We start from the raw sequence: 25399 nt of genomic DNA on the forward strand, positions 1-25399 counted from the left end.
ATGGAATGATCATTATCTTGAACTGGTAAATGAAAAATACATGCTTATATGTCACGTAGCATTGTCACAAAGCGTTGTGACGAGTGGCGAGCGGCGATTAGTCAAGTTAGTAAAACAAAAAACACTTAAAAAATAAAATATTGTTCACAAGTGGGAAATCGCGAGTCTCGGTTGAGTCTGAAGTCCTTCAAATGCAAGTCGAAGTCGAGTCTGAAGTCATTAAATATGCGACTTAAGTGCGTCTCGAGTATGAGTCACAAACTCGAGTCCCCACCTCTGGTTTCAGCACTGTGCGCAATTGGTTAACAATGTTACCAGCGGGGCCGAAGACGTGCTCATAGGGTGTGCTCGTCACCTCCACAAATGTATCGTCCATTGCCATTTGTTGGACTGACAAATATCGGTTGGAAAATTTGTACATATCGCCCATATACTCTGAACTTATCCTTTTGGATCTCATTGCTGCCTTTGATACAATTGATCACAGTATTCTCTAGGAAACATTCGATAGGGATCAAAGGAACTGCTGTGAGCTGATTGTTTTGATAGTTGTTTGAACGATACCAGCATGTTTATGTTCATTATAAGTAATCTTCACCCACCAGCAAACTGTAGGTTTGTGCAGTGACCTCTTTAGACAGCAGGTTTGTAAGAGAAGCTACATGTACACTCTACTGGATAGTGTTCCTCAACTTTCAGAAGACTGGATGACTCCAGAGGCTGATGTTTCCTTGGAAGAACTGTCTTTCACTGTAGTTGACTTCTAGAAAGATCCCAGGTTTAGATGATTATATACAATAGTATATCTAAAAAATGTATTTGGTTATTTTAGTTGGTTAAACTGGTGTGAGTGTACTCTAACAAGAAAACACTATTTAGCACATTCTGTCACAAGGGAACCTACCTACCAGGGAACGGTTCTGGTAGTTAATAGCTCAGTTGCATTTAGCCCTCTGATATGAACTAATTATGTTACCACCACCATTATCACCCACATGTCTTCAAAAGAACCTAGTGTATTTGTTATGGTCATGACTACACTGGTTAATATTTATTGCCCTGTATACCATTGGAAGCAGAATGACAAGGAATTATGGACCTTATGGGTCAAGCCTTTCAGGCTTTTAAAAGACCGATAGGTCAAGACTCAGAACAGAGGACCCAGAATTCAAGGCAAACACACAGGCTAATTTCTCAAAAGTGTTTATTAACAACAAAGGATCTGCAGGGACGTCTAAGGCAGGAACCTCTGGTCTTAAAGTTCGGTCTGTGCCCATGGGAAGGAGTGGATTCCAGCCGAATGGTTGCCAACACCAGACAGAGAAAACTGCTCAGAGAGTTCCAGACAATGTATCCTTGAATGCTGCAGAACTGGACGACGAACAGATCCTAGCAGACGAAGGAAGGAGGAACTATCCAAAGGGCTACGTCAAAGTCGTTGTCGAAGAGGTCCACAGGAGTCAGAGCCAGAAGATCAGAGATACGAAGAGGTACCAAAGGGAAATCCATGTCGAACTCAGGATGCAGATCTCGGTTTAGTCCACAGGCAGAATCCATCAGAAGTCTGAAGACAGGTCAGGCAAAAATATCAGAACAGGAACAGGCAGGCTCAGAGGTCCAAAGGTAGAACGAGTCAGAATCAGGCAATCAGAACACAAATGGGTACACTAGAGAACTCTCACCAAAGGCTCGAATAATCAGGCACTGATGACTGGGAGCAGGCAGGTTAAATACAGACTTGAGCAGGCGACAAAAATGAACAGTAATGAGAAACTTGGCGGAGTTACAAAGATAAATGAAATTAAACATTAAGCCATCATTAGCTCCAAGATTATGACACGCTATATATTACGAGATGGCTGGATACCGCTTATCTATTTCTGTTGAAAACTTGACATTTCGCTTATTATGAATATCTTATTTTATTTGGTTAAAGTCAGACCTAATTGGTTTCACTCCTTTTTTACCACTAAGTTTCAAAGGCTTTCCTTATCCTTCAGCAGAAAAATTACATGACACAGAGAATGTGGGTTTTTGAAGAACTCATGAAAACAGTTTTGTCTCGTCACAGCTGCTCTCATGTGCAACATGGAGATTTAAGATAAGATAAGTGGGCTGTGTGAGCTTTCAAACTGTGCCAAACCTTCTGAGTGTGTACTAACAGACTTGCATTAAGGCTCAGAGAGGAATAGTGTGCTTCTCTGCAAGACTCATTCAGAATATTTGCTGCAAACAATCTGATTAATGAAATGAGTATGTTTTTTCTTCTCTGACAGTCTTTCCCACTATGGATCAATGGCGAAATAAGCAGGGAAGCTGCTGTTCCTAAAAATATCACATCTATGCTACTCTCTTTCAGATTTTCAGCTTTTTATGTATTTATTTATTTTAGTTTTTAACGGCACTAGTAGCTTGTTTTAGGGACAATAGGTTGACAGGAAAGGGGGTGTGAGAGACATGCAAGAAAGGACCACAGGCCGGATTCGTACTTGGGTCGCCCGCGTCAAGGAATAAGGCCTCCATACATGGGTCATGTTCCCTAACCACTGTGCCATCAAAGCACACTCCAGATTTCCAGCTTTTTATGCCATGGTAAAATACAGCTTATCTTTAACATGATTTAAAAACCTTACAGGTCCTGTCCCATCCGAAAGAAAATATTTCCTCCTACTATTTTATGTCACTTTCTAAGTTTTTGATTTTCATGGGAAGGTGATTTGTTTGCAATAGACTCTGATCTTAGCCTTTCCTACTTCCCAGTAATCAGTTATTGATGTGAAATCTGTTTTTTTAAATCTCCTTCTATAGCAGCTAAAAACTACTTAAGCTTTAACAAAAATGTGGCGTAAATGAATGTAATCTTTTTCAAGTCAAAATGCCAGTGAAATCTACATCGAGTGATAATTGTATACAGGAAGTCCACATGAACTTCATTTTAGTCAGAGAAAAATAACCTAACAAATTTAAGCAGTTGAAAAGTCTTCTTCTCTGGATTTTATGATATGCAAAATCTTCTGTTTGGTTAATTCAATATTATGTATATTTTCTATCTTAAGGATGTTTATTCCTCTAAGCATCAAATAAATTTAATCATAGAGTTGTATGCTGTATATTTAATTTATGTTCTAATACTAAAGTATTTATAAAAGGGCTATAACTTTTTTTTTTTTTTTTTTTGCAGCTCTTATTGTTCTTAGTAGGTAACAGGGCCGTTGTAAGCCATTGTGTTGAATAAATGAAGAGCGATTGGATAATGCCAGTGATAGAAGTGAGGAAGAAGAGGTGGGTAGGAAGGGATGGAGAAAGAGGAGAGGAACCAGATAGAACATTAATAAGACACCAGTCAGCCATATATTCATTTTATGAATATATATTTTTCTATTTATATTATTAAAACATACACACAAGGTTTTAGTTGTTAAGAAATCACACTGTTCATACACTGTAAATAAAAAAAAAAGTATTGGTGTTAAAATTACAGTTCCATTTACATCTTCTATGCAAACAGAAACAAGGCCTCTCCAAAACATGCTCCCAAACCCCACATCTTTGTAACAGGGTAAACATTTCTATATATTTCCACTCTGTATTAGTGGATGGAATAATCTGTCCGTAGACATAAATGTAATAAAAATGTAAATTCCGCACTGGGTAGGCTGGACAGCTAGATGGATGATGTTTTTAAAGTTAAGTTTTTATATGCTAAAACGATCATCTATCTATTCCTGCAACACTTTTAAAAGGCAATAAGAAACAAAGACTTTATTACCATGTACAATGCATAGCTTCATTTAAAAGAGGCTTTACATAAAACCTTATTGGAGCTCAGTACTTGATAATAAAAAGTAATATGTCATATCAGATTACCTTTAGGGACCTGTGACAGCAATGTTTTATTTATTTTTACATATTTATTAATCTCTAAAGCACAAAAATCAAGTTTAAAAGTCAGGAATACCTTCCCACACTATTACTTCTACAGCCAGATGCCGCTATATGAATCTCAAGCTCAAATTTTCGAATATTCTGAAAAATTCTTTGAGATAGGGCCAAGTATGTGGGAGGTCTTGTTGGTCTCCGTCTCCATCTCCCCATACGCTCTCGCCTGTGTCCGACCTTTCAGACATCTTTTTCTGAATCTAACATTGTAGCATGGCATGGACAATTAACATTTACAGTTTGAAGAACACCTGCTTGCTTCTGATGATTCCCTTTGGCATCAGCACAAATTTGATGAACAGTTAACCAATGAGTGTTTGCGTCATATGAATCATCCAGTTACACTAGTTTTCACTAGATGTGGATGGAGCCAATGATCTGCATTGGATGGCGCACATGACGTGAAATAAATATTTATCAACATTAAACCGAAGCGATAAGTAACAATTAACGTTTGTTTTAAAAATGTAAGGAATAGAAAGTACAGACACTTGTGTGAAAATGTAATGAGTAGAAGTCAGAAGTAGGAAGAAAAATAAGTAATGGAGTAAAGTATACAGTAGATACTAAAACAGCGGCTCGGGCTGAGATGATAGCCGGAAGGGATTAACTTAATTGCTGCATTGTAGGTTTTTGTAAGCTGAAATCTGAGTCCACCCCCTCTGTTTAGGGTTGTTTTTTTTCTTTATTAACATAGATGGCTTATTTCACGCCACGCTTAAACCACCTATTTTCTTTATCCAAAAAGTGAACATTCTGGCCCTCAAAAGAATGTCCTTTGTCCATGAGGTGAAGATGTACAGCAGAAGTCACTCTTCTGTGTTGGGCCTTGCGTCTGTGGAGAAGTTGTTTGGTTTCTCCAATATAAAGATCATTTCATTCCTCACTGCGTTGAACCTTAGGATCCATTAGCATCCTAATGGTCAGGTTCTGTCTAGACTACAGCAACATATGGGATGGTAAGTTTTTGCGTATAATCTTCTCACCGTTATGTTCTGCTGAATGTCTTTTGGATTTCCTTGCTGATTTGACAAACGCCTAGTTTGGGTATCCACCGGTTTGAAGAGCATCTTTGATGTGTTTCTGTTATATTTGTTTCCCTTATGTTTTTGTAGGGACATGCTCAGCACGATGTTGTAAGGATTGTGATCACTTAAAGTTTGTGTTCCATTGGGTGGTGTGAGTCACCCACTGGAATAGTAGTAAACCTGCAGACTGAGAATCAAGTAACACCAAGATTTTTTACTTTATTATCTGAGATCAGTTTAATCCCATTCAAATGAAGTGACTGGCTAATCAGCTTCTTTTTCAAACACTCTGTTTTGTCTGCATTCAGAAGCAGAAACTTAAGAGTCATCCAGGTTTTTATATCTTCAAGACATGCCTTTAATCTATGTAATGGGTTAGCCTCATCTGGATTCATAGACAGATAAAGCTGAGTATCATTAGCATAACAGTGGAAAATAACCCCAGTCTGTCTAATAATTCTACCGATTGGGAGCATATATATATATATATATATATATATATATATATATAGTAAAGAAAATTGGTCCTAGCACTGATCCCTGCTACTCTACAGGTAACCTTTAAGCATGAGGAAGATTTGTTATTAACGTGAACTGAAACTGAAACTGAAATCGATCAGATAGGTAAGATTTAAATCAGTCTAGTGCTGTTCCTTTAATTCCTACAAAACATTCATGTCATGAAGCAGGGCAGTTGGACCCAGTATTCAAGGAGAGACAGTCAGTAGGAAACTTCAAAACGTTTATTAAATGAAAGCAAACAAAACTAAAACTAAAGTGGAGCATCTAGGAACTGTGTCTCGCGGCTACTGCAATCACAGACACTCTGTAGGAGAAACACAGGTACAGTAAGTGACCACGATCATTGGACTAACGATGATGAGCTCAGTGAGTCACTTACCTGGTTTAGGAGTTCAGTCCATCATCCTTGAAGGGGGTGCGATCCAGCCGATGGGCTGACTGCTGACGCAGCGCACGTCACCCAGAGTGTCCCCGGTGCTGCAGTTCCAGAGGATTGGCAGGAAGCCAATCCTGATCAGGGATACAGATCAGGCAGGAACAGACAGAACAGGATCCAGAACAGGCAGGAACAGACAGGTGGCAGGATCCAGTCCGGAAGGGTGGCCAGGGGGTCTCGCACAGAAGCAGAAAGGATCGGGTGCAGATAGGCAGGCTCAGTGGAAGAGAGTAGCAGAGACAGGATGTGGAACCAGAACTTGATGCAGGACCTTTAAACTGGTCTCCTCCTTGAAGCAAGGCTTACGGGGATAGAAACTGAACATCCCTGCGTACAGAGTCAAACACCCTGAGGACTCAGCAGGGGAGAAACAGTGGACAATCAGGAGACAAGACAGACACAAAACCCTCTTTCCATTTGCAGCCAGGATCCAAAAGATGAACCTTGAAATAAACAGAACTGAAAAGAACGACTTACAGAAAACAAATAATGATCTGGCCCTGAATGCTAAGGCTGAATAGAATATAAACCAAAGGGAACAGGTGAGAGGAATAAATGATAATTGACGCAGGGAGGGAAAACAGCAGGTGAAAGAAATAACCAATTGAGGGAGAGCAAACAGGCCAGATCATGACAATTCAAGGCTTTCTAAGATAGTGTTAAGATCAACTGTATCAAATGCAGCACTGAGATCTAAGAGGACAAGTACAGATACGAGTCCATTACCTGAGGCCATGAGAATATCCTTAGCGACTTTCACCAGAGCTGTTTCAGTGCTGTGATGCTATGCTTTAAAGCCAGACTGAAACTCTTCCAAAGGTTCAATATGGTGTAAGTGATCGCACACTTGTTTGGCAGCTACTTTCTCAAGAATTTTAGATAAGAAAGGAAGTCAATGATCTAATGATCTTATTTTTAATAATCCCCCACTAACATGACCCTGTCAAGATTTAATTCCAAACCAGATAGGTACTCTACAATTTGGATGAGGGAAACTAAGGGTTTAATGTTCAAGAGAGTTGTAATTATTAACTGCCTTTGGAGTAATCAGTAAGTCAGACTCAAAGATTGTTGCTACTCCTCCTCCTCACCCAGAATTTCTGGGTATGTGAAAATGTATATAACTAGAAGGTGCCGCCTCATTGATGCTCACATAATCCTGGAAAAGAGTCAAGGGAGGTAGAGAGAAGCTTTACTATGCTAAGCTAGCACTAGCCTAGGCTAGCAACTATTTACTACCAGAAATAAAACCGTGTGAGAGTGACAAGTGTTCAGTAGAGTGGTGACAGGGTTATCACAGAAAAAAAAGAACTTAATTCAGACAAAGCCTGAACAGCACGCTGCTCAGCAGTCAAAACAGGAAATGAACATGATACGTCTCACCAACAACAGCAGTACACACACATACACACACTATGTGTGTGTATGTGTGTGTACTGGGTACTACATCCACAGTACCTTTTGAATGGTTATTTTAAATGTCATACAAAATTTGTGTCCAAAAACAGAATCAATTCAACATAAAAAGTGTTGAAAAACTCTTATTTCTGTAAACATTGACTTTCTGCTTTGTACGTCTTTTTTGGAAGTGGTTCAAGAATACCCAGTGCTCTTTCAATTTCCACAAGCACTTTTACAGTCTGTCTACTTAAGCCCATACTATTTCATTAATGTGATAGGAAAAACATACACAGCATTCCATATATTATTTGGAAGTTTACACATATGAAATGTTTTTGAAAAATGTCATTATGCATGAGTAGAACAACCATAAAATAAAATTGTACTAATGAATTTTATTGATAATTTCCAATGGTCCTGAAGGCTAAAAACACTCACAACCAAGATGCTTAATGCAAGTTTGCTCTGCCTATGCAGGAATTCCAGCAAGTGAAAACAAACTGTTTTAACTTTTATAACTGTAGGAATCCCCATGAATATGATGGAGATAGAAACACACCAAATTATATAAAGCACATAGCTGTAGAGATATTGCAATAGAAAAGTATTTTTAGTTGAAATAACTTTTCAACTACAAATACTTATCCAATTTTGTTAGGGGCACGGTTAAGGGACAGACCACTGGTGAGTTCCTATCATGCCAACTCACCCGCATCACGAGAAACACCATCACCTGCATCATAAATATCTGTCCTAAATATGATGTATGAAACAACAGGATGGTAGAAAACCAAAACAACATAAAAACAGAATATCAAAAATTGTTAAGGTTGATCAAATCTAAATCTTAAATCTTAATTTTTTCATGAATTTTATAAATTTAACAGGCTCCTGCTCCCCACTGTTAGAAAGCAAATAAAAAAAGCAATTAATTGCATACATTTTTTAACACAATAAAATGTTTTCTATTTATTAATCGAAATAATGGCTTAAAGTCTTGGACCTATTCTAAATATAGGCTATTTTATAAAATAATACTAATAATAGTATAAGTAAATACTTTTTTCTATAAGTGCATTGTCTTTTCAAATGATCAGATCTTTTTATTTACCTGTTCAAATTAAGAAAAAATATACTTATTCAAATATTTTTTAAACTTATTTCAAGATCAGTTTTTGCAATGTAATCAGTCTCTGAAAAAAAAACAATTCAGCAACTAAATCTAAAAAACAAACAAAGTTCTCAAACCCACATCCTATTAAGTAGCTGTCAGACTTTAGAGGGGCTAAGCTTCTGTAATCCGGGTCATGGCACCGATGTAACCGGTTCAACCTTTGACTCTTGGTTGTGTGCTGTACTGCATAAAGAAAAACTGAGCCTGGATCTGGGTCAACTGTCTTTTACTCTTTAAAATGTCAAAATGAAACACAACGCAGTGAGTACCTAAATAATTTTGCCTCCTCTGGCAGTCTTGGCTGTCCTGTAGCTATTTGACATATTAAGCCGTGTATCTCTCCTAATTTCCTATAGACCATGTTGGAGTGCCGAGTATATGATCAGTATAATTGAAAAAAGAACTTTTGTGCTTCAGCAATTAAAATACATTGCCAGAAGTATTTGCGAAGTGTTCTAAATCTTTAGATGTAGGTATTCGATTCACTTTGGCAGCTGTGTAAAATCAACATGCCAAAGTGATTAGAATAGAGGCATTAAAGAATCGGTCCAACTATGTGTTGTAGGATGACTTTAGGGTCCTTTTGTTCTAGCCTTTAGAAATGTTTCCTTGTTCAACACAGCTCCTTTGTTCCTGATAAGAATCATTAAATGCAATAGCTCTGCACCTGTGTTTGATTGAATTGGTTTCAGTTGTGTTTGGATACAACAAATAAATATATTAATCATATTGGCAATGGTAGGAATCTAGGAAATGAAGACCCTACATTACTAAATAGGATTGCTGAGTAAAAAAAAAAAAATTAAGATTCATTTAGAAGCTAATTGTGGAAGAAAGTCCTATTTGACTGTTCATTCGAAGGTAACCAATCAGATACATTAAACAGTTTGGATCGCCACACCTCCCTCAGTTACTTAAACATTAAGTGTCCCAATGAGGACAGTGTCAACATGACTCAACTATGGTTTATATGGTTGCTTCTTCATCAAGCATGTAAGTAGATTTGAAATTATTAGATTGAGTTTTCAAATAACATTTTTATGTATGATCTGTGATTTATGCTTTCTGCTAATTTATTCTTTTTACATGTCATTGCTTTTTATGTACTACAGATACTTTAGTCCCCATCATCACAGTCCAGCTTGGGGAACCTGTCACTTTGACCTGTTTTCCTGAAAATCTAAAGGTCGTGACTTGGGTTTACTGGTATAAGCAGAGTGCAGGAAATACTCTGGAATTAATTGCAAAGGTGCATAAAAGTAAAAAACAAATCTATGAGCACGGATTTCAAAGGTCAAGATTCAAAATAACCTACAATGGCAACAAAAGCACCTTGACAATTTTATCATCAGCTGAACAAGATGAGGGAATGTATCATTGTGGTTTTATGGACTGGAGTGAATTTACTTGGACTGGGACTTATTTGTCAGTAAGAGGTAAACGTCTAGTATTTCTTAAACCCAAAATTTGGTTTTAGTTAAAATAAATGAGAGCTGTTTTTATTACCATCATGTCTAGTGTGCTTTAGATAGGCTTATTTGGACAATTTTTCAAAAAATCTAATACATACAAGAGTAAAATCTGTTTTTACTAGAAAAAATTGGTGCTCAACACTCAAACTTAGAGTGGAAACATGCATAAGCTGGAAGACAATATAAATGAGAATTCTGTAATGAGAATAAATACAAATTATTTAGTTAATTATATATTGAGTATGTATCAAAGTTTTGTCATACTAGTCTTTAGTGAGTTCTAAAATACTTTTTTCGATTATTAACAACAGAAAATGCATGGTTAAATCAATCTACTATTAAATCTTACTATTTAAATAGTAAGAACAATTTTTGGGTTAACCATAGATACTTTATTCATCTGCTTCTGTTTATCCATATATCCACATATGTGTTAAAAGTCTAACATTGCAACTTTTACAAATGGAACAAGCTCATTCAACATTTTCAAACTTTTAAATTAAAATTGAGATAAAAATGATTTTTTTCAAAAAAACAAACAAAAAAAACAATTTATGTTTATAACATTTTTAGCCAAAATGTAGATGTCAGAGCCCATATTTATAGGTATGTTGTTTTTTTTCTTAAAAGGAAACTCTCACAGGGTGTCAAGCTACACTGTTGTTCATGAGCCAACAGTTTCTGATCGCGCTCATCCAACAAACCAAGAACCTTTGCAGTGTTCAATCCTGTCTGAGTCTGATAACACAACCTGTTCAGGAGAACCCAGTGTGTTTTGGTTCAGAGCAATATCTGATACCTCATATCCAGATATTGTCTACAATGAAGGCATAAAACAAGAAAATTGTGAAAAGACATCAAACAATCAAAAGAAATGTAGTTTTAGGTTTTCCAAGAACATCAATTCATCAGTCTCCTATCACTGTGCTGTGGCCACATGTGGAGAAATATTATTTGGAAATGCAGCAAACATGAAGAATCAAGGTATTGTGGATCTTTTCATTTCTACTATTGTAGAAAAATCCTACTTTTCTGATATGTTTCACTTTCTTTGATTTCTAGATAAAATGTCAATTAATTCATCGGTTGTCTTAATGATCATAATAATCTGCTTGGCCATCTCTGTGACCCTGAATATTACTTATTTTTGGTACCGAACAAAAAAATCAAGCTGTACACGATTAAACGGTAGGTGTCATTTATCAAACTAAATTTCACACCATAATTTCAGAGTAAGTTATTAAGTCACATTCCAAGTAATAGCATGAAATGAAATATACTGGCAGATGTTGTTGATGGAAAATATAACTTAGCTTAATCTCAGTGTCTTTAGATGTTTGCCCTGTCTTAACAGAAAGTTCCCCTTCTCAACCAAATCCCAGGGACTTAAGCCAAGAAATAGATGAGGTAAAAAAAAATAACACTTTATTGTTATAATTACAACTGTTTGTGATAGTAAATAACACAGCTGACAAATTGTAAATGATGTATTTTTGATGTAAAAATGTATGTATTTTTCCTCAGAGTGAAAATGGGCTTGATCTGGATTATGCCGCATTGCATTTCTCTGGAGGGAAGGAACAAAAAAGCAAAAAGAAAAGAGAACAGAAGACTGAAGAAAGTGTATACTCACAAGTGATATTCAATAGTAATAAATAACTTTGACTTTAGACATATGCTGAACACCAACATTGTGGCGTAGATACTCTGAAAAATGTAAATAATTTCAAGCTCAAGAAGTAAGAGCATGCTTAGAAGAAAAAAATTCTTAGAGGTAGATGACGGAATCTCCACCCCTTCTAACAGCAAAATATGATGTAACTTTTATTAGGATTTTATAACAGTGAAAAACACCATACATTGCAGTTGCCTTCAGAATTCATCTATTAAAAGCAGTTTCAGCATAGACTGGACAAAATAAAAAAAATCTGTGAAAAGTCCTAACATTTCCATAACCCTACATGGTTTTTTTTTTCTAAACTTTTTCTGTTACATATTTCTGCTAGCTGGAATCCATGGAACAGCTTTGAGCTGATTGTTATCATATTTTCTAAAAAGATTCCTGCATTTTCATATTAATTTCCTTCTTGCTGGTAAAATTATCACATAGTGTTAGGATAATTATCATTGATGGTGTGTGAGTTTATTACACCTTGGTATTGGCCGCCTTTTGCGTTTCAGAATTGATGTTTTAATCTAATTAAGACAGTTCCTCTGTCTGGATACATAGTTGTATTCATTCTGTACGTGGCAAAGATTTGGAAATGGAATGAGAGTGGTGTCCTTCAGCTAAGAACGAAGTGTAATATTTTAATAAGGCTGCAGCCATGAATGTATAATCATCTGCTAACGTGTATGATGTAAAATATGATGATGTGGCAGACTGGAGATGTATAAAATGCCTTTTTACCTGTTAATCGGGGCCACTTCCTGAGAGGTGAGCCCAGAGGTGAGCTGCTGCCTTCTGTATATTCTAAGCAGTTTCTCTGATCTGAGTAAGATTACAATTTCTATCAGAATCTGTTGTCATTTCTCCTGGTTAATTAATACATATAAGTTATGAAGTGTTATTTCAAGAGTTTGTCCCGAGTGATCTCTTTTCAGGGAAAAGAACCAGAGAGATAGAGGGTCAAGGTGCAGACACAGAGAGCCTATCTTTAACAATAGCATGGCCTTTTTTTCTACAAGATGGGGACCCAGCTAATTGCTGCGGCTCCAGGCTCTTGATGTTTGCTTTTAAGATTTTGTTTAAGTTTTCCTTCTACTATGTGCTTTTAGCTTGTCACTGTGCCAGAATAAACAAAAACCAAAATGGGGATATAACGACTATAAAGATTCTTAATATTGTTATTGTAATCCTGAAACTACTCTGAGTTACTTAACCACACAAAATATTCCTAAAAATCTGGAACACTTCTTTATCTGCCATTTGGTAGTTCTGGTATTTGGACCAGAGCCACTGAAAACATGCCAGTCACTAAATCTAGAAGGAATTTCAATTTTCCACCAGGAAAAAATATAAAAGAACCTGAGTATTTTCTTCAACTAGCAAATTATTTAAATCCAGTTATAAACTACTTTCTGTGACATTTTACCTTTGCATTTTTTTTCTAAATTTAGATCAAGTTTGTCCTGTCCTACAGTGGTGCAAAAACTAGCTGATGCATTTGTTACTTCAAGAGGAGACTTATGTAATTCTAAACTATCAATATGTTCTTAAAAATCTGTAAAAAAAAAAACAAAAACAAAAAAACAAGCGACAGGGTGCACCCTTGACATGTCATCACAGCTCAAAATAGAGACTTACAGGACAAACAATCATGCAAGCACAAAATCCCCCACTAAGAAGGTAACTAAGAAGACCATATTAACCTATCAGTCATGCTTTTTGGACAGTAATCTGTAGAAGAAACCCAGAGAGAATACAAGCTTCTGCAAGGAAAACAACTACAAGCAGAAAGAAAATAGGCAAGGATTCATAAATATAACCTTCTTCATGCAAAGCAACTTCTTTATTCTACAGCACTGGTTCTCAACCCTGTTCCTCAACTGTCGCTGCCCTGGATGAGGTAGCTCTTTGCTGCAACACACCTTGCTTAAATAAATCAGACATGTGCGATACTTGATGGCTGCTGATAAGTCTTGTGTAATAATTTCAATCTTGTGTGACGCAACAGAGAGAGACGCCTAAAACATGCAGGGCAGTGGCATTTACCCACGATTGGGACACACTGGTCTACAGCCTTTTGTAAAGATATGATTGTATGTAAGGCTGAAAGTCCCTTAAAAAAAACAGTTATCATAAAGCAAGTATGCAAAATATTTTTTTATGCTCATATTTCTACATTAAAGATATTTTTATAGGTCTGATCTGCTACCGTAACCTTATATGCTTTATAGCTGTGGTATGAAAAAATAATTCTTTATTCCTCCATTTAATTCATGATAATAATCCTTTTTTTCTGGGCCCGGGTTTTTCAATATCTTCTTTCTCAAATTGTCTGTAACTTTTGATAACGACATTCACTGCTCTGCATAATTGTAAGATAGTTAGAAAACGTTTTCTTGGCAGAACAGGGCTGAGCACTCCAGTTGCGAGGGCTCTTGTGATTGTGTTGTTCCTGTCTTTGCAAAGACCAAATAAAGTACAGACCGAGTGATTACCCCCATTCTCTCTTTATTTAAATAGTATTTCCCTACAATAAATAAAAGAAATAAAAGCTTAAAACACCAGCCTCTGTGCAGTTAATCTGAACTGGGCTACTGAAATAAATGAAACTTTCAGTAATGTTCTGATTTCTTTAACATGACTATACAGTATAAATGTTTCCTGTTGTAAATGTTAACTTCTTGTCAATGGAATTGATTCTGAATTCAGAACTTTTGAAAAGGTTAACTATAATTCCCTTTAGCTGCAATGCAACTTAAACAATGACTTGGCAGAGATGTACCCCAGGATACCCTTCCTGACGCAACTTGAAACCAGGTTCCTTTTATTAAAAATTAAACCTTAAACCCCCTACACAAGAGAGGGACATTGTGATAAAAGGCAGATGATAAAAACTTTTGGCTAACTATGAAGATAATCACTGATTTCAAACTGAAGAACAAACTTTGATGATCTCTGTAGATGACCCTGTTTTAAGACCATTTTATTACCAGATCATTGGAGGTATTGTTTCTCAGATAGCGTACACAAGGGATAAACATATTTAAGCATTAACAGAATTTATTCCTCTCATGTTTAACAAAATCATTGATACAAGCACAAATTGCAGAGGAAGTTCTCACTTTCTTTTAGGCCCTGACATCAGGACCATCCAGTGGAGACCCACTGAAAGGCAGAGAGCTTCTACCCACTTTCCCATTTTATCTAAAAGTCAGCCAGGAAGTGTCTCATCCAAAAGCCCCAAATCAGCATCCTGGTGTCATCACGCAGCATACAGCATTATTATATAAAGTGATGCTGGAGCCGCTCTGGTCACCTAATGTAAGCATAAGAATGCCCATTTTGGCAGACCCACACAGAAGAATGATCAGTCATAGAAATGAACAGATGTAACAGTTATTTAAAACTGAAGATAACATAACAAATTAATCTTCAACAATCCCTTAGCAAATTTCATGGTACAACAGTTTATTGCATATCCATCTTGGTATACTTAAGTGTTTAAATTTTAGCTTTTCAGATACAATGTTACTCAAGATTACCGCAGATAAACTCAAATAGAAATATTTTACCTCTGTAACATGATCACAGAGCCTTAATGAATTGCAATATTTATGAAGGCACGACACACACAGATAGCTCTTTCTTTCCTGCACTTCATCAATTTCTCATATTAACCAGAGAAGGCTCTAAGATGGATATTGAAATAAAAAAATAACAAAATAACACACTTTTACAGACAGATTACTCTGGTGACATCTATCACAAAAGCAAGGAAAATACATACCTAATTGTTTAGCAGAAGGTAATTTGTTAATTTTCCCTTCACATTTGAGTTTACTAAACCTGGTGCATTTAAGTTTTACATGTAAATGATTCAGCAATTAGAAAATATGGAAAGTATATACATAACAAATGTTTAAAACAAAAACATATAACCAACTGTTGGCTCTGTAACCACAGCTACAGGATGAACACAGCCTAAAATTGAGGTTATTCTTGAAATTATATTGTATGCGCTGCAACAGGGTTGTCAATTACACTCCTTGAGGACCTGCTCTTTTTAGAAGTGTCTCTGCTACAGCACATCCAAGTCTCAAATTAGATAATTAGCGCAACTCTTGATAACTTGTCTTCATGCCGAGGATGTAATCAACGCATTTGATACAGGATTGTGAGCAGAGACACATCTAAAAGGTTCAGGATTCAGGATCTTCAGGCGTGGAGTTTAGAAAAAAAATATGTCTGACAGTCTGAATCACTGCACCATACATGTATTTAAAAAAAAAATACAACAAAAATAAATAAACACAAAAAAACAGCATCAAAATGTTCCTACATTAAAGGATTGCGGTACTACTTTCTCAACCTTCTCATGCAGGAATTATGATAAACTCAGTTCAGATTTTCTACTAAGTGTTTTTAAATGTCCTTGAGGAATGTAAACAAGTAAAAAAAAAAAATCTTAAATCTTTATTCTATAAAGAAATCAGTGTGTCCACTCAAGTGTCATTTATAGATTATGTACTGTTTTAAATTATGTAATGCAAAAAACAAATGGTAAAAATTGTTATTATGCATTAAACATCCAACATCTCTCCTTTTTAGTAGCTGCTCTCCCTCTATCTCTCTCCTCACTGCTCCTCTTGCTGCTTGGCTTACAGAGGTACTCTGTTTGACTTGGCCTTTTCCTCCCTATCCTGTTTTCAGTTTATCAAAAGAATATTAACACAGTCAAGAACGAAAATGATAAAAAATTTAAACAATGTGCATTTCAACATCATGTTTCAATGAGTTTGACTTCATTTCAAAACATTAACATGAAATGAAACTAAAATAGTTTCCCTGGTTCCAGAGTGAAAGAATAAAACAAAAATGTAGCTATTAATAAGTATAGATATTAAACAAAGTAGATAAATATGCTAATTTAATCAAGTGTAAAGAAGATAAATATAAGAGTCTGCAACATTACTGCAGTTTTAGATAAAATGGGGCTTTTGAGGGCTTTTGAAGGACCATTGTGAGTCTTGAATAAAGGCAAGTTTCCACAGAACATTATTATTATTTTGAAAATTAAACAGATATTCCATTTTGTTTCTGCACATGACTTCCTGTCCCACACAATCTACTCCAAGCCATATTTCTGTGTTGAGGTCCAGCATCCGGCAGAAATGAAACAGGTTCAACATCCAACACTGAGAAACCAACATGGAATAAACGTTGCTAACATATCAATTTATTTTATTATTTTTGGTTTCTGCACATTACTTCCTGTCCCGCGCGATCTGCTCTAACTACTGAACTACTGGTCGTTGCAGCTGGAAGTACATGTTAGTGTTTTTCAGGTATGTGGTACAAACTGAAGGCACCAGAATAAAAAAAGCGAACATATTTTGCTGGCAGACTCTGATATTTTAAGTTAATTTAGGCATTAATAAACAGTTTCAGGGTAGTGATCATAGCGTTCTGCACAAGCAGTGCATTGTCCGTCTTCCTGTCAGCTCCCAGATCAGCTTCTCTCATTGGTTGAGAGAAGCTGATCTGGGAACTTTTGCTGCCCGTCGAGCAGCAAAAGTTTAAATTTTTCAACTCCAACATCTGCTACGTGTGAAGCGTGTCACTCACCTCATGCTCAGAAGCTCACGAAGTGCTGCTCTTGCTGCTCAGATTCATCAGGATAGGCTGCGCCTGCTGCTCCAGACACACTGCAAGACTTTTTAATAGGCCTTGATGCGCATCATCCATTGACTTGGCTGCTCCTACTTTCTGGAACAAACTTCCAGAAAAACTGTAAAAGTGCAGAAAGCCTGAGTTCCTTTAAATCATGACTAAAAACACATTTGTTTAGGATTGCCTTCGACTGTTCTAGTTAAACAGTTCAACTGAAACATCATTAGTTCAACTTTTTTATTTTCTTTAGTCAAACTGTTTTTAATGTTCTTTTTTGTTTCTGCATTTTTTTATTAAATTTTTTTCCCTACGTGCTTTGATTCTGTTGTATTTTCCTATGTTTTAATCATGTAAAGCATTTTCATTGTATTTGTACTGAATTGTGCTATACAAATAAATTTGCCCTGCCTTGCCTTACCGCTCCAAACCCATTTATTTGGGTTCTTTGCAAACATACCGTAATGTTTAATAGCCAGGTGTATGGGAGAATTATCCTGCCATAATGCAAGAGCACATAATTTCAATTTGAGAAAATAATTTAATCTTCTTGCACTCAAAACTTATAATGCTCCCACTCAAAACATGCGCTCTCTTTTAAATATTTTCTCTTCTCTCTCAAATCTAAAAGCTATGCATTTTCAGACTCGACGTGATGTGAACATAAAAACTACCACCTCAGAGTTGCTTGTCAGAAAAAAAAAAAAAAAAAAACAAGTTTGCTTGTCAGGGCAGATGCTAATTCTGCCTCCAGCAGAAATTAAGTGACTTTTCATCGATGATTCTTGAATCGCCCTTTATCATTTCCTTTTTTTATTTTCCTGATTGTTGTTTTTCAGCTTCTTATTTTAATAGCTTTTAAATTAAAAAGCCATTTTATTGTCGGTAAGGTTTATCACAGGCACACTCAGTAGAGTTAGACAAGCGCACCCTTTCCGAGGCTGTCGTACTATTGGCTGGAAAGGTTGCTAGGCGACGATCCGATCCAATCTGAGAGAGAGCAAAAAAAATCCGCAAGCAGAGCCTACAGGTTTGCGAGCGTAACTGAGACTCGAGTAGAGCACGGTTTGTGCACGAAGAGAAGGAGGCAAGCGAGAGGAGAAAATATCTGTGCAAGAAGCATTAAATCTGAGAGAAGAAACAAAGATTTTAGAGAGAAGAGAAAATATTTGAGAGAGAGCGCATGTTTTGAGTGTGAGCATTATAAGTTTTGAGTGCAAGAAGATGAAATTCTTTTCTCAAATTGAAATTATGTGCTCTTGCATTACGGCAGGATAATTCTCCCATACAGGTGTCCCTTGTAGGTAATCATCATCGCACTGACTGATTGAAATTCTTCTTCTGAACCGAAGGCCACCTTGAATAAATCCAAGACCGGCCTAATTTTGACAAAGCTGTCTGCATTTTTGGATTCCGGCGAGTAGTTGCAAACAAAGTGCGTATAACTAAGAACTAGCAGAAATGTATTCACTGGCATTGCATTGGCTGTCAGTTCAGGATTAAGTCCTGTGTCTGACAACCAGCACATTCTGGATCTAGGATATATGATGTATGAAATTACCATATTAATTCAAAGGAATGTTTTGAACTCCTCTGGGGACTATGTCAGCTTGTCTTTTTCTTTCTGAATAGTATTGTATTGTATATAGTCATAAATCATATCCTGTTTGAAAAGATGCAAAAAGAATTTTATTGGATTTGCTCCTTTTCAGAAATCAGATCAGAAGCAGAAATACTTTAATAATCCCAGCGGGAAATTACTTTTATTATTCATCTTGCGTTTTCCAAATTCCACCACCTCCACTCCACCACCTAGTACTGTAGGTCTCCCACAAACTGGTTATCCTTAGGTTCCAGACATTTCTGAGACTGTTTTCTTTTGCTTTATTCCCCTGAGATCTCTGAGGCTTCATCTCCTTTCTCAGATTCAGCACCCAAAGCAACATTTTCCAGACTCTTCACCTTTTCTATCACTACCTAATCCTGCTGCTCTGCTTGCACATTTCTCTTTTGATAGATATGCATGAACAGGAGCTGTTTCCCCCCCAGGCCTGAAACTGGTGGTGGAGTGGAGATAGATAAAGTTGGTCAGTCTGTAGACTGCTGGTTAGCGAGATGGTATGCTGAGCTTTATGGGGAGATCCAGTGGATTGTATGGGCTGATACTAGAGCTTCCCTCAGGGACCTGGAAGATGGAAGTCCAGCTGGATAATACAGGTTCAGAGTACCTGTCCATGATGAGGAAGCATGGAGCGACAGTGTTGAGGAAAAACTCCCCGTTGGGAAGAAACCTCTGGCAGAACCAGGTTCAGCATGGCGGTCTTCTGCCGGACCGGTTAAGATGAGACAGCGAACACAGTAAGAGTCCGGGAGGAATAACACTCTGATGAAGCTTTAGCTACGAAGTTGGAGGAGGGGCTGGAGGTGGGTTGAAACGGTGTCATCTGAATGAGGTCACAGCGCATCCGCTGACTGCACAAAGGAGCAGACAAGTGTGTATCGTAGGCCTTTTAAGATTAACTTTGGAAGCCGATTGACTTTCGTGGAGGTGTGGCTCAAAACTGATTGCCCATTAACAGCAGTGTATGTAGCAGTGGCCAAATTGCAGAAATATAGCTACTCAGAAAAATACACTTTTAAACAGCTGTACACTGTAATGACCTCTATGTGTAAAACATTTAACCCTTTTTAGACTAGAGTCATATACAGTATTCATTAATGTAAGTGAATTATCTCCTTTGCACACACACACACACACACACACACACACACATATTTTTTTTGTTGGAATCCTTGATTGAATTTTTAATCTCTTACAGAAACTACTGTGGTAATGAAAGGGATACTAAAGCTAAACGGAAAAAAAAATTTCTAGGCTAAACATCTGTTTGCAACTCCCCTGATATGTCATCTTCACAAAATAACAAACAGCAGTTCAGAGAGAAAAAGGAACCCATCAGTTACCGAAGTGACCAAAAGAAATGTACAAGAAGAACAGAACCCCATTATGACAGGAAGTGCTGTATGATCACGCCTTCCACATAAACCAGTAACACGCATCTGACAGTCTGGATCACCACAGCTCGCATTCTTACAGAAGGGTCCAGTGTCTGAATGAAAACAGCATCAAAATGGCTCTCTTATGGCTCACACTGTTACTTGTTCAACAAGGATGTAAGTTATTTTTAAATTATTTAAGATATAATAAGAAACCTGGATTTTCTTTGCTCAAATTTTGGTTTTTATCTTAATGTTTAACTTGCTGCTTTTGTTTTTATATTTAGATACTTTTGCTCCAGTGGTCACAGTTGAACTTGGTCAGTCTGTAACTCTGACATGTGCTTTTAGCAGAAAATATCAAAGCACCTCATGGGTTTACTGGTACAAGCAACGTTCTGGAGATACACTAAATTTAATTGTGATGCTGCAGAGAAGCATAACACCCAAATATGGACCACAGTTCTCTGCCTCAAGATTCAATGTTACATACAGCGGGGACAAAGGAAGTTTGACAATTATCTCCACGGTTAAGCAAGATGAGGGAATGTATCACTGTGCTCAAATGGATGCACTTGAACATGCATGGAATGGCACAAATGTAGTAATAAAAGGTAACTAAATAATTTCTTCTTCTGGTATTTCGGGAAATTACAGGAAATTACCCAAAATAAATATAATTGTAGTCAACATTAACTACAAAAGGCGTGGTTTCATGGGCATAGGACGACGTGAAGGTAATTTTCATGAATCTTTGATTCATGTGATGTGTGTGTTTTTCAAAACTATATTATATTTCCATTAAATGCACAGCTATATTAGAAAAAAAGCAGAGTCAAAAAAAAACCTACATGTAAAAACGTTATCCACATATTCCATGTCAAGTTTAAATGGTATATTCGTTGATCTTTTGCATATTATTTGATGGTCAGACAGTTTTATCAACTGTTGTCTGTTTCAGTATGTAACTGGTTTTTTTTCCAGCCAGGTTTAAAAAAAATGCACATTTCGATGCACAGTTCGATCCCCACAGCTTCCATTCTGGGTTCCTGAGCAAGACCCTTAACCCCACACTGCTCCCCGGGCGCCACAGAATGGCAGCTCACTGCTCCCCAAGGGGATGGGTCGAAATGCTGAAAGTGAATTTCCCTATTACAATAAAGGACAATAAACTTTTTTTTTTTTTACAATAATAAAGACACTTTGTATGGTATAGAATAAAGATTTAATGTTAATTATCAAGGCAGAATTTAGCTAACCCAAGTGTCATCTTATATTTCATATGTGACTTTCATAGATTTTCCTGTGACAGGATCCAAACTGTCACAGCAGGCCATCAAAGCTATTTCTCTGTCTGCTGCCTTACTTTTATGTCTGATTGGACTGGCTGTCCTTATATGCTTCATCAACAGATTTAACCATGGACATCGTCTTGGTAATTTTAAATGCTTTTCTAGTACTTTTTTTATAGTCTGTATAACTGTATAACTGTTGCATCTAGATGTAATTGTCTATTTTTCTACTTAAACAGAGTCTGTCAAGATGAAGGAAAGCTGTGCTCAGAGCAGGCAACAGGTAAAGTATTAGGGCTTCCATATAAAATATTTTGATTAATTTTAAAGTAACAATTTAGTTTCATAAACTTGTATTTGTTTTTTATTTTATTTCTAAATTGATCTTTTTAGAGAGAGGAAGAAATAAGAATGTACTCTTCTGCCATTTTTACCAAGATGAAAACCGACAATACTGACACAGAGAAAACATCTGAAAGAAAGATGATCTTCACTGCAGAAGCCTTCAGTATTTAAAAAATGTCTCAAAAACCTTGTGCTAATTTATCAGGTTCTATTGAACAATATATAACTTTATAGATTGAATGCATTGGCCTAACTTTGATTAAACATGATAATCTACTGCTTTTCATTAATTTACACAGAATATTAAGGTATAGCGGATATCATACCATTGTGAACTTACCATTTGATCAACAAACAGAAAATGTAAAGGAACCTCAAACTGGCAGTAAAAGAAAAAATGCTTTAAGATTGGTATATTTCTAAGAGCTAACTAAAGATATTTTTTGCTTTAATTTTAAATGCTGTTTTGTCATATGTTAAATATTGTTCCTATTTTTTATTAATTCCTTGTTACTTGATCCTGGTCGTCAATTTTTTTTCTTTTTAAAATTTGTTCTGATATGTTTTGCTGTACAGTATATTAAACTGACTTATTACACAGAGTGAACAATGTGAAACATTTATTTCTTGTTCATTTGATGATTATGTGTTTTAAACAGTAATATAATTCTTAAATTCTCAGTTACATTCTCTCAGTATTTTACTAAGGTTTCTTATGCATGAACTATAGTTTGAGTTCAGTGAGATATGGAGGCAATCGGCTTGATGTAGTGCTGAGGTGCAGTAAGCTGATTGCAAAAGAGTAACAGGAGTGATTACAGGAAACAGGGTTGGGAAGGCTGTCACAAATAATTGATTTAGCAATGCAAATTTAATTTGGTGGCATGTATTTACCTATTTATTAAGATGTAAAGTGACATTTGATGGAAGCCAAGAGCAGAAGGAACAACGGAAAGGAACAAATAAAATACAAGGAGGACCTATCCGGTTAGCATCAACTTTCAATGGGAAACAGAAAAATGCAGACAATGCTTTATGAAAAAAAAAGTGCAAAAAAGCATTATAATCTTTTAATTATTGTAGCTAATGACACTGTTGGTCCCGCCTTTGAAATCAAGCTCTACCAGCTTTTTATCAGACTGATACGCCGTGTATACATTGTATAGTCTGGCAGGCCAGACTGGTGATCAAAGGTAAGAGAGACAAGTAACAACATTAGTAAAACCAAAAATAATTAGAAATACTATATTATAATGCTCTAGATTTTACCAAAACCAAAACTACATAAATCAATTTTGTTATGTTATAGAATTAATCCTATAGACAATAGAGGCACAGACAGTGAATGAGGCAATGTAAGAATGATTCATCACTTTTAGTGTATTAATTTCAAAGAAAATAAAAACTGCATTTAATATTTTATTATAAACCAATTATAAATTCAGAGAAGCAGAGAAGACTCACTCTTATCTCAGATTGCAGGCAGTGCTACGGAGTCTAAACTGCCTGCCTGTCAATGCTTTGGACGGGCTGAGAGCAGTGCTTGCTGCAGAGAGTAAACTTAGAGTTATCAGTGTTTTTTATATTTGTGATAAAACCATTTTGGTTCAAAGGGTTAATGCTTTAACACAAACCATAAAACCTTAAATTGGGCAACAGACAGCCTCCTAGGCCAAGGATGTTGCACAGCAAAGTTCTGAAACTGTTGGCAATTGGTGTGCTGTGAAGTACGATGACCTTTTTACAAGGTCTCATCACAGATAACGATGAAACAAATGTGGAGGTTATTGCATGCACCAGATTGAGGTCAAGAAAATTTTATGGCCAATGCGTGAAGACATACTGTGGTACAACTTTGAGGACATATCAATACATCTCACAGCCCACCACATGGGAACTGAAAAAGAAAAAGAAAAGACGTCAGGTCTAAACTAGAACAGGCAGCACAAGTTTGTTTTCATTGAAGAGCAACATCCCACCCCCTCAAAATCTACACACGTTTGCAACTCAAGTTTTTATTTCCATCCACATTTGGACTTTACTTTGACTTATTTTTATTTTAGTTATTGAATTTATGTCTAACCCTGACATTTGCCCTAACACTAACCATTAAACTATATACTTAATCCTGACCTTAACTAAAGTTATTTCACTTCATGCCTCTAAAATTACTCTCTAACATTAAAAATAGGGGTCCATCGCATTAAAGTAATACTCAAGTAACATTCAAAATGACCCTTCCCAGTCAAACGCCAGCTGCACGGTAGCCCACTTCCTTGCAACTCCCTGGAAAATCCCCTCCAACTTAAATCTTCTGGAGAGAACCCCTCCTTCTTCTGGGCGTGCATACTTATTTACTCTGACTCCACCATTTCACTGAATTAAAGGGGTCCAGGAGAAGGCGAATCATGACAGAATATATTGGATCAAAGATTGATGTTTAAAAAGGAATTAGGAAGGAACTATACAAAGTAAAAATAAAAATGGTCTAAGCATAATTCTAGAAGCTGTCCAGGACATTTGCATTAATTCCTCACCATTTGTGAGCTGTACAGTCTGAATTTTTTTTACTCCGGCTTTGTTCTTCCATTAATTATCATTTGCTCTCTGGACTGAAAGTCCAGTTTTTTTATTTTTTCAAACTTAGCTTTATAATCGTCTTCCACTCTGGACTGAGTAAAACACAAACATTAACAATTCACTTTAGTGCACTTGACTCTTAAGGCTGACTTATACTTAGAAACCCGGTTGTCTGCGTGTGTGTCCCAGTAGCTACATTTACATGCGCAAAATTTCCCCGATCCGATCCAAACCTTGGTTGACCGAAAATTCAAAATCTCCGTTTACATGGACACTAAATGAAATGATCCGATCATGACGTGTGTATACATGTACCAAGCGTTGGATCAGATTAAATCTTTTAAGCATGCGCAGAACTTCCTGCCAAACTTGGCAGTTCTGTCTGCGTCTGGTTTTTGGGAGGCCTGACAAACGATGCGCTCGGAGCGAGCGGAAAGAAAAACGGAGAGAGGAGGAAAAAAGCGTTTGGCAGCGAAATGTCCGAGAGAAAATGTAGAGAATGAGCGATTGAACCGGCGTGGGAGAGCGAGTGGGCTGTGGAGAGAGAAAAGAGGAAGAGGAGGAGGATAAATTCCTGCTTCCTGCAGCTTTAAATGAACTTGAGTGTATAAGTCGGCGTTCCTAGACTCCTCCTGCCATGTTGTTCACAACAAGAGCGAGAGCGACCGGTGGTTTCCTGTTGTTGACAAGGCGGAAAAACGTCACGCTGACGTCGCACACATGCGCAGTGAAGATTATTTTACTCTTAAGATCCGAATGGGTGTTTACATGGACGCCAATCAGAATGGCGATCGGCAAAAACCACCTCTCTCTTTCGGAAATTAAATTTATATCCGATCGGACCGAATCGGATTAGAATCTTCAGTCTGACATGTTT

At 36.7% G+C, this 25399-nt stretch overlaps 1 protein-coding gene and 1 gene segment (V, D, J or C); both read left to right on the forward strand.

The window, feature by feature from the left end:
• The first annotated feature begins 9375 nt into the window (after window positions 1-9375).
• LOC107100482 lies at window positions 9376-11869 on the forward strand. Its single transcript, XM_015398990.1, has 6 exons — window positions 9376-9493; window positions 9613-9936; window positions 10603-10956; window positions 11035-11160; window positions 11327-11379; window positions 11497-11869. Exons 1-6 carry the CDS (start codon window positions 9451-9453, stop codon window positions 11629-11631), a joined length of 1035 nt encoding a protein of 344 aa, XP_015254476.1. The 5' UTR covers window positions 9376-9450; the 3' UTR covers window positions 11632-11869.
• Window positions 11870-20348: 8479 nt separating this feature from the next.
• On the forward strand, window positions 20349-22506 carry LOC107100484. The segment is given in 4 exon segments: window positions 20349-20482; window positions 20593-20919; window positions 21837-21880; window positions 21991-22506. Coding segments are annotated over 4 exon segments (537 nt in total).
• The last annotated feature ends 2893 nt before the right edge of the window (window positions 22507-25399 follow it).

The sequence above is a fragment of the Cyprinodon variegatus genome, unplaced genomic scaffold (assembly GCF_000732505.1).
Source record: "Cyprinodon variegatus isolate N-32 unplaced genomic scaffold, C_variegatus-1.0 Scaffold977, whole genome shotgun sequence".
In the NCBI taxonomy this organism is placed as follows: Eukaryota; Metazoa; Chordata; class Actinopteri; order Cyprinodontiformes; family Cyprinodontidae; genus Cyprinodon; species Cyprinodon variegatus.